This window comes from Hermetia illucens, chromosome 4, assembly GCF_905115235.1.
Source record: "Hermetia illucens chromosome 4, iHerIll2.2.curated.20191125, whole genome shotgun sequence".
NCBI classification, from domain to species: domain Eukaryota; kingdom Metazoa; phylum Arthropoda; class Insecta; order Diptera; family Stratiomyidae; genus Hermetia; species Hermetia illucens.
In genome coordinates this window covers 76913937-76924335 of record NC_051852.1, presented here as the reverse complement: position 1 = coordinate 76924335, position 10399 = coordinate 76913937, and the positions used below count along the sequence as shown (strand labels likewise).

Sequence of the window (10399 nt, the reverse complement as noted above, 5' to 3'; positions counted from 1 at the left end):
CAAAATAGCTCCAAATATGTTTGCGAGGCGTTCACCACATGCCTTAAAGAAGGAGTATTTCCTACGCAATGGAAGAAGCAGAAATTAATTCTAGTCCCCAAGCCAAACAAACCTTTGGGTGAAGCTTCATCCTACAGATATAACAGATTAATTCGAATTGTCGAAAAGGATGGCGGTCTCTCCAAAAATCAGTTCGGTTTTCGAAAGGGGAGGTCTACAACGGATGCACTTGCCCTAGTAGCTAACACAGCTAAGACCGCACTTGATGAGGAAAAAAGTTATGGAGTGATTACACTTGATGTGAAGAATGCCTTCAATTCCGCTAGGTGGAGCAAGATACTTGAGTCCCTAATCAACTTAGGCGTGGCGAAGTACCTGGTGCGTATTGTTGCCGACTTCCTAATCGATAGGATTCTGTGCAGCGAATCAGATGAAGGAAGGAAATCATACCGAACGACATGCGGAGTTCCACAAGGGTCTGTCTTAGGGCCACTCTTGTGGATTATTATGTATAACGGGGAACTGACGTTACACCTTCCTGCTGGTGTGGCCTCCATTGGTTTCGCGGACGATATTGGTGTGACGGTTGTTGCACGCCTTCTCGAAGAAGTCGAGCTCTATGCAAATGAAGCAGTCTATGAGATTAAATTTTGGTTAGAAAATGCTGGTCTGCAACTCGCAGAGCATAAGACGGGAGTCGTACTTATTACCAAGCGGAGAAAGTGCACTTCCATGAAGATCAAAGTTGGAACGCACTTAAGTACTTAGGTGTAATGATTGACCAGAGGTTGAATTTCAGATTGCATGTGGAGGGTGCAGCAACCAAGGCATATAACATCGGAGCGCTGGTTGCGAGAATGCTACCAAATATAGGTGGCCCAAGGCCGAGCCGTCGACTTCTTATTTCAAGGGTGGCCAGTTCGATCCTACTGTATGCAGCCCCAGTATGGGCACATGCACTGGAAAATATAGTAAATAAGAGGAAGATTGGAGCTGCGTATCGCATAAGTGTACTCCGAACATGTTGCGCTTACAGAACAATATCTAATGAAGCAGCTTGCGTGATAGCAGAAATTGTCCCGATTGAGATTCTGGTGAAAGAAATACGACGACTTTACGACCGAACGTACCTCATCGGAGAATCTACTGCCCGTCGGCGACAGTTCGCACGAACTGAAACTGTCGCAGAATGGCAAGAGAAATGGGACGAGTCAGAAAAAGGCCGTTGGACTCACAAAATCATATGGGATATCCGGAAATGGATCGAGCGACCTCACGGCGAAGTAGGTTTCGACCTAACTCAATTCTTGAGCGGACACGGAGGCTATCGAGCATATCTGTATCGATTTGGGTATGATGATTCGCCATACTGCCCACAGTGTGCAAACATTCCAGAGGACGCAGAACACGTCTTTTTTCACTGCCCCAGATTCGAAACCCAAAGGGCTACATTAGAAGCTACAACTGGGGAGCACTTTACACCCGAAAATATCATGGAACTTATGGTGAAAGCCAAGGGGATATGGACCGAAGTTGAAAAAGCCATCGGAAAGAAGCTTAGGCAGGAGGAAGTCATCCGAAAAAATGAACGCGAGAGGAACAGGAATGTTGACATGAGCGCAGAATAAATGGGAATCCCGCGGGGAGAGTGGAAGGAGAAGGAGGTGGTTTTAGTGGGTAAGAGTCCCACATAACCGTGTGCCAGGAGCCTACGGTAGCTTCCATCGGAAAAGAAGACACATAGACAGACAGACAGACATTGAACCGATTTTAATAAGGTTTTGTTTGTAAAAAATAATATAAGCTTGCCTAGGCTGCCTATTGTGCCTGGCTATTGTGCCTGTTTTGTGTGAAACAAAACCTTATTAGATCGAGTCGATGTCTGTCTATCCGTCTGTTTGTCTGTCCGTCTGTCTGTCTGTCCGTCTGTCTGTCACACCCGATCTATTCGGAAACGGCTGGACCGATTGTCACGAAACTTGGTGGGAGCATGTGCTCTGTTGTTCCCTTTATATACAGAAAGTGGCGCCATTTTCTGTTAAGTTTCAGGGGGCCTCCCCATACATGTGAACGAAGGGTGCAAATTTTTTTTTCATAAAATGTGCCCATATGGTGTATCACATGAAAGGGCTCAATTAGTACTTTCCGATATTTGATATCGGGTGAAACATGTGGGAATGAGGGCTCAAAATATGACCCTCAAAAAGTGTAACAGGTCTCGTTCTCAGAACCTATCTAACCGAAAAATCTAAAAAAAATCACAGTGATGCATCTCTACGAAATCTAGGCCTCAAAATATATCCGGTTCCGATATCTGCACAAATAAAGTTAATAATAGTATATTTTCACATTTTAGAAATTTACCCGGCACGCCCCTTATGTTCATCCCAGAAGTACAAAATTTGCCATGCGTGTAATGAAGAACATAATGCACAGTTTGGTCAAATTTGAAAAAAATCCAACTATTATTAACAAAGTTATACGGGGTGAAACTTTACAATTTTTTGTGAATGTCGTGCACTCTACAACCTACATGACGTCATCATCACATATCAATTCGTCAATACTACAACGAAATGAGCTCTTATGAATTGGGTCGCAAAGAATTATTTTGTTTTAGTTTTTTAGTTATTTGTCAACCAGACATGTGTATATTTAGGTATATAATATATGCGTGCTAATGAACTTTGCGGGTAGTGCCTAATTCAAATAGATATAAGAAGTAAATCGGAAATATGGGTACGATCAATTCATATAGGTGCATATATGTTTACAGTATTCGGAAATAGGCAGTTTGTTTGTTTAGGGTGAGCGTAATATCTATGGCTGTAATATGTATGTATGTCTCGTGGTTTGGAAAAATATGAAGGATTATGTGGGATTTGTAGCTATATACGGAAAGAAAAATGTGCGTTGAAATTTCTTACATAACATGAACACAAAACCTTTATACCCGAAGTGCGAGCTTCCGTTATTCCGACTTGTTTCTTTTTGGCGCTGACTTTGCCACCATGTACTTCGTCTTGCTTTCATTTATGTGCAGCCTGAGATCTCGCGCCGCCTACTCGATCTGGATGAAAGTAGACTATCTCGGGTTGTTCCTCCCTTCTCTTGTGGGAAGTGTCTGCACTTAAAGAATTGAATTAAGACAGTAGGTATGTTGATTAGGTATTGATAGAGTCGGTAAGATTCTTAAAAAAATCAAACATTTACCGGTGTTTTAATGGGATCCTCATAATTTGATTCGTATCCGCAGTTACTCTCAAAATGATCAAAAGGTTTGTGGAAAATATTTAAATTTTCAAATGACATTGGAAAAAAAAGGATAATTTAGAATCTCTCTGTGAAAGGCAAGGAAAATTCTGCTTCGATAAATTTCGACCCGTTCAGAAGGAATTATGTTCTATTCAGTCATCTTATCATCCTTATACCCAGATACCCAGATCCGTTAATTTTTGGCAAGAAATTTTTAACTAAATCTCCAGTTTATTCAGTGAATATGATTATCCACTCAAATTGAACACTCAGTGTATCTAAAGAGCTAGAAAACCAATTTCCGGTAAAGTGGCATTAACACCGATAGCTCTCCAAAGACGTTGTATTCGAGTTCGTTATCATCATTAACGGAAAAACCGGGGAGCACCATCCGGTGGGTATTATATAAAAATATAACTTTTACTGATTTTGGTGCAGCAAGAGGAGCAGAACCCATCTTGCCGAAACACCAACCAACGGCACGAAACCTTTGAAACAATTTAGTTTAATTTTATAAGAGCTTTCTTTAAACTGCCTTTCTGGTCATATATTTTGAAGTTGTGAATCACTCCCATGACCCTTGGTTGAACTTTACCCATCATATCCTTCTCCTCACGGACCAACCAACAAAATATCCCCTGCCATCCATGACGGCGTGTTTTCCATATATTGGCGGGTCGACCTTACTATGGCTAATTATAGATAGAGGTGAGGAACCTTTTAAAATTCTGCTCATTTGTCTTATGGAAATGAAATCAGCTATCAAAACTTACCGGCCAGCAACTTCAACTATGTTGGACTTAAGACAACACTCTAGTTTTCACAAGTGTCCATAGTTGACGCCTTTTCATTTTCTGATATTTGGCATGATGATCAACAGAACCGCACTTTCATCAAGATTCTACCATCCGGATCCGAAAGCTAAAGAGTAAGAGGAAGACAAAGCATTAAAGGAAAATCGAATTAAGTTCAATAAAATTCACTCGGTACATTTCCATACAGTAGGAGAAACCTTATGGCGACGTAAGTCCATCATAGTTACCTTCTAAGTCGAATTCTTAACTTAGAGGTTGAATTTTATATAGGAAATTGACGGCAACGCGGAGAGCCGAAAAGGAGATCAGGCTGGCCTTCAAAAGTGTTTGACAAGCAAAACTTAATGGGACATTGGCTAGACCAACCTGCGAACGCTGGTGGCCCTGCGGAAAAAGTTCTCCAGGAGATGTATATTCCCCAGTTGATGACCCAACTATTCGTGGAATAGTGAACTAGCAAGCCTCCGATCAGCTTGCCACCAATCTAGATGAACGGCTCAGAGGGCGATAGGTAGAATCGATCAGGTACAAAAAGAGCGCGCTTTTAAAGGAGGCCGCGAAAAACCCAAGCTCACCATCCAGCGGAGCAAAAGGAGGCGGATATATACTCGTAAGGGCGCGCCTATAGAATTGTGATGGAACGATTCAGAGGCCGATTATCTCCGCAGGTTACACCTACCCTATTGTTGAAAGTCATCCGACGGTTATTCCCCCGGTCAGAAAGGGCACTGACACATTTTAGAGATCACTGAATGTGACGGCAGTTTTGCGAGAAACCACAGACGAACTGTTGTTGATTTGCAACAGAATAAGTGAAGCGTGTATATCCGAGAAGATTCCATCAAATTGGTTACTGGATTTGCGGAAAATGCAACTTACAGAAAGGGTTGTACCAGCAGATATTGCTAATATTACCGAAGTCCTTGGCGACGACTGATATTGTCACCTATCTAGGTGCTATTGTCTACTGCTATATGCAAGAATGGGCGCTCTGGTATGACACCAATAATGGACCTGAAAAGTACGTTGTCTTCTCAAATGTTCCACAGGACTCTGTATTGGGTCCACTACTGTGGAGCATCATGTATTAAAATGTGCTTAGTCTTCCGGTTACGGATGAGGCCGCGGTGGTGGATTGCGCCAACGACATAGTACTGTTTCTGGCTGCACAGCGTCTCGAAGATAATGACCTATACTAATTTGTATTTTGAATTTGATTGACCAAACGGCGATTTCGTGGCAGAGGGCCCAGTGCATGTATTGTTCCAGTGCCCGAGATTCGTGAAAGAAAGGAGAAACTTACAGGACACTGAAACCGAAAATGGAAACATGTCAGGAAAATTGAAATGCCATCAACTCCATGATCTACACGCTCGGCTTCATGATCGCAACGATTCAGATTAAGGGCAATAAACCATATAGGCATTTCATTCTGATGAGGTTCAGACGTTTTAATATCCAGGTTTCTCTTGTATTTACCATATTAACATCCTTACTGGCCACAATATCAATCACAATGTGTGAAATTAATTGTAGAAATCTTTTGATAACGGCAGTAAAAGGTTCGTTTGGAGTACCAGGCAATGTCCTGTACAACGGAGGGTGCTCAGAGGTGGCGGTAAGGAAGACGGCCAACCCTGTCGGCTGAACCAAAACCAAGTGGCCGATGAGAACTTCCATAGTGGTGGCACCGGGAGATGCTGTACTCACTTTGGTTTGCCGGCCGTGATGCAGTAGGCGAATGCTCCAAAGGCCTAATCAGAGCGATCAGATCCGAGTCTGCAATGGGACTCATCTGAAGTGGCGATTTGGCCACGAAACCTTACCAGGGGTATACTGGTACTATGGGAACCGGGATAGCCCCTGGACTCCCATACTTCGGGTGAACTTCCGTTGTATGTGAGTACAGCTCTGTTGTTTGCGGTCGGCCCGCTAGTGGGAGCTTCATGGGGGTTGGGGTGATGCTCAAGCAAGAAGAGACCTTCGGGCCTCGGCGTGGTGTTTCGTTTCAACACGGGTGCCGTACTCCTTAGTTCGGTAGAGATTTGGGTAGGTTTTGCATCCACCAGTATGAATGCTAAGCCATGCACTTGGTATACACTGGCACCGTTGTTCCTTGTCACAGCGGGGCTCTGATTGTGGTCACAAAATCAATCCGTGGCCTAAGAAGACCGTGGGATTAAGTCTTCCAGACAAGTGCTCACGTAAAACCCTCAAAGACTTAACTGTACAACGCAGTCAGGATTCTAATTGAATTACCAACCGAAAATAAAAACCAGATTCCAAACAAGTTTCTGAAAAGGGTAGTAAAGGGGAGAAACACAGTTGTCTAAAAATTTCATAGAACAATTCACTAAGGAGAACAATACAGATTTTAAAATAGAGGAGTTGCACTTTTTAAGTTTTCGATCAACAGCTAGTTTTGAACAGATTTCTTCTTAGCAGGTTGCCTTTGTTGACTTCTGCAAAATAAACAGATGCCATTAAACACTACTTGTAAATAAAAATAAATTAACCTACACTTCCTTTCCCAGCATCATTTCCCCCGTTGGCCACCATCCAGGTTTCTTCAACTCGCACGGGACACCATCGATGAGCAATCGTAGCGCGTTCATAGCTTGCTCTATTCGCAGAAGTGCCAATCCGTTGCGCCCCTTTCGTCCTATCAACTTCCCGACGTGACTTCCATTTGGTAAATGAATGTTCAAGTTGGTGAAGTCTATACGTCCATTAATAACCAAAGGCATCAGTCGCTTCCTAATATTTACGTGATACAATTGTGATGAAGAATCGTGACCAATGTATCCTGCCTTGCTGAAACAGAATCCATTCAGAAAATCACAATTAGCTTCAACGGGGAGGGTTTTTCCAGGCGGATGGTCTTCAGTACCCTCGCCGACGCCAAGCTGGTAGCGCAGTCGCTTGTAGTCGTTCTTATTCGTGGGTGATTCGAGTATGCAATTCGGAAACAGTCGGCAAACGTCCTTCATGGCGAAATCATGTGGAACTATTACGCGTGCTCCCAGGCTTTTCAGTCGGGGGTCACGACATAAAAGGATCTCCTCGTTGATCTCATCAGATTTCGTAGGTGGGCCTTCGGAATTAATTTTCAGACCCACCGATCCTCCACTCCTGCAGTGTGCGAAGGACAGCGATTCGTGAGATTTGTTGCTGTTGTTGAACTCATTGAATACAGCCCAGATTACGAAATCTCCGTTCAAAGATTCTATGTCTAATTCCTGGTCCCGATGCTTGTACATTCTAATTCGCCTCTTTAGTTCGTTTATGAGATTACGATCACACTCCAGAAGAAATGTATTTTTATTGGCCGTTCGATAAATTATCGCATCGGCAAGGGCTTTTCCACTTTTATTCAAAAACATTGCGTATTGGCACTGGAATCCCTTTCGTAATTTCGTCACATCGTTTGTCACCAAGCCTTGCAGGACTGGAAGGGCATCCTTTCCATGAAGGCGCAGTAGGGTGCGGTTATGAAGGTTTTCAGCTAATAAATGCGGTTTAGGAGGAGCAGTAGACTGCGCTGTGGTAAATGTTAGTCGTGGGAGTATAATACTTCCTCCGCCTAAATGATGCAAAGTTGTCCTGCCTAAGAATTTGAACATGATCCGTGTAGTATCTGGTAGCGGAGGGAACGCACACAATATACTTTATACCGTCGATGAAAATTGATAATTTGGTGGCCCAGAAATACTTGTTTGGAAATACAGTTTACAAGACAATTTGAAATTTAATACATGTAAAGTGCGTGCACTTGAAACTTCTGTTATTTGAAAAATCAGGTGTTGACAGCCGTTTCACTGCCTCCTGCCTCCAACCTTTGAAAAGATTTTGTTGCACAGTTACAGAGAGGAGAGAGGTGGGGAGGACGGGCAATCTATTAAATGGTTTAACTCTTCAATATGTAGATCTTATTTAAGAAGACTATGTACGGGAAATTCAACTCACAGCGCATTTCTTGGAATTTTATGGAGACAGAAAATCATTGCATATCTTCGACCGCGATAGGAGTTTCGTGAAAAAATTCAGCGTATAAGGACTGGTGCTAGTTTTGACTCTTAATGGGATCGCTGTGCGAATGATGCTTGATCATTTCTCTAGGTTGGTGGAAGGAAACAAGCACAATATTTTCGGAAATTGACCCATGTTTGCCCTCCTAGGAAATGTGGAGCACATAGGTAGACGCATCAAAAATCAATCTTTCGAATGCATCCGTTTCCTGCTGGAATAGAATGGGGAAACACAAACACGAAAAAAAAATCTAGGCGATATTGACGCACCTGTACAACAATACATTAATCACATGGGTCACGGCCCACTTACCTACCTCGGCCCTGCCCAAAAGGTACACAGGGAGATAACGTGCCCCTTTGTCATTGGATTTGCTCCTCCTGTATGTAGTTATCTTGATTTTATTGCAATTTCTATTCGGAATCCTTACGCTGTGCTGTAAGGAACCTTTACGTTGCGTTGTAAGAAACCTAATATGTGTAGTTAGCAGAAAGGTTAACTTGGGTTGAGCTTTGTAGAAGGCATGTTTTAAACTCACACTTGGAAGCCACGAAAAGACATGCAGGTGATTGTGTATGTTCTTCTAAGCATCTGTTAATAAATGATAAATATTCTATCTGAATAGAAAATTCCTTTTAATTTTCATTTTGAAGGTTGAAATCTTAGCCATCTATTTCTAGCTTTATGTTTCTAGCTAGGCTGATATTACCTTTTTAAGGTTTTGTGTAAAACAAAAAAACGCTCACGCATACAGTCAGTTACATCCTTTTACGCCGAATTTAAGGGGGGTCCCCATACATGCAAAAGGGGAGTGTACATTTGTTTCCATCAAATATAGTCATGTGGGGTATCAAATGAAAGGTCTCGGTTAGTACTTTCCAAAGCTGGGCTTAGTTTTGACATTTGTTGGAAACATGGAGATTTGGGGGGGGGGGGGTTCCAAAGTGATAATTTATTTAACGGGGCCATTCTCAGAAAGTGCCAAAGCGAAAAATCTGAAAAAAATCAGGATGCTGCCGCTGTATGGTGGCTAGGCTTCGAAATACCTTTCATACCGACATCCCTTCAAATAAAGTTAATAATAGTATATTACTATAATTTTCAGTAATTGGCTGCAGAACCCCCTATGAGTTCATCCTAGAACCACAATATAGGCTATAATATAGAGCTTGATCCTACCAAGTTCGGTGAAAATCGCACTATTACTAACCCCCACGACGTTCTGCGCGCAAACACGCATCTGCCCTTGGACTATCCGATCGTTCTGTGAGAAGAATTCTTCGTGATGATCTTCATTTTCATCCCTATAAGATGGCGATAGTGCAGGAACTTTCAGAACGTGACTTCAATTCTCGGATGAACGCGTGTGAGCTTCTTCTTGATGTCGTTCCCGAGGGTGCTATTGTTTTTTTAGCGATGAAGCCCATTTTCATTTGTGTGGGTCGATTAACAAACAAAACATGCGCTACTGAGCTGACACCAACCCTCGAGAATTGCATCAAAAGCCTTTGCATTCACCCAAAGTCACAGTGTGGTGTGCAATTTCCTCAGCTGGAATTATTGGTCCCTGTTTTTTTGAGGAAAATGAGGTTACAGTGACAGTGAATTCGGACCGGTATGTAAACATGCTACAGAATTTTTTTTTCCCACGGCTAGAAAATTTGGATTTGGGGGACACTTGGTTCCAACAAGACGGTGCAACAGCACACACTTCAAAAGCATCAATGGCTGTTTTGAGGGAACACTTTCCAGAGCGCCTTATCTCAATTAGAGGCGATTTGGAATGGCCGGCACGCTCTCCCGATCTGTCCCCTTGTGATTTTTTTCTATGGGGTTTTTAAAATCCCGTGTTTATGTGAACCGTCCAAGAACCCTACAAGATTTGAAGACCAACATCCAAGAAGAAAGAGAAGAAAGAGTCATGACAAATGCTAGAAATCGGTTTACGCAATGTATGGAGAATGGGGGACGTCACCTAACAGATTTGATCTTCAAAACAATGTAAATAAAACTTTAGACATGTACCTACATTATAAAAAATAAATAAATATTTTCCGATGCATACAATTGTTTTTATTGAGTTTTGAAAAAAGGTAACTTCCTCCTGCTGCCGCACCCTGTATAATAGAGTCGCCATAATATATATTCTGTTCGCTTCACGATAATGGCACTCCGAATGGATTTCTTTCGGCGGTCAAAGGGTAGTTAAGTTCTAGGGCGAAACGTGGATGGTGCTGAACCAACACCAACAGTTCTACTACCAAACTCTATCTTCTCCTCCTATACAGACCGAATGCTGT

At 42.5% G+C, this 10399-nt stretch overlaps 1 protein-coding gene across 2 annotated transcripts; it reads right to left on the bottom strand.

Annotated features, from left to right (window-relative positions):
* Positions 1-6398: 6398 nt before the first annotated feature.
* On the bottom strand, positions 6399-7870 carry LOC119654915 (putative transferase CAF17 homolog, mitochondrial). 2 transcript variants are annotated; one of them, XM_038060552.1, is made up of 2 exons: positions 6591-7870; positions 6399-6532 (listed from the first exon to the last, which is right to left on the bottom strand). In XM_038060552.1, exons 1-2 carry the CDS (start codon positions 7691-7693, stop codon positions 6487-6489), a joined length of 1149 nt encoding a protein of 382 aa, XP_037916480.1. In that variant the 5' UTR covers positions 7694-7870; the 3' UTR covers positions 6399-6486. The 2 variants fall into 2 exon arrangements, with proteins under 2 accessions (XP_037916480.1, XP_037916481.1); XM_038060553.1 differs by having other exon boundaries at positions 6399-6529.
* Between the last annotated feature and the right edge of the window lie 2529 nt (positions 7871-10399).

Bases quoted from the DNA above. Each gene is read 5' to 3' on its own strand.
- LOC119654915 (XM_038060552.1), bottom strand. From the start codon at position 7,693: ATGTTCAAATTCTTAGGCAGGACAACTTTGCATCATTTAGGCGGAGGA. The intron at 6,533-6,590 runs GTAGGTTAATTT...TTTATTTTGCAG, and splicing joins ATGATGCTGGGAAAGGAAGT to AAGTCAACAAAGGCAACCTG.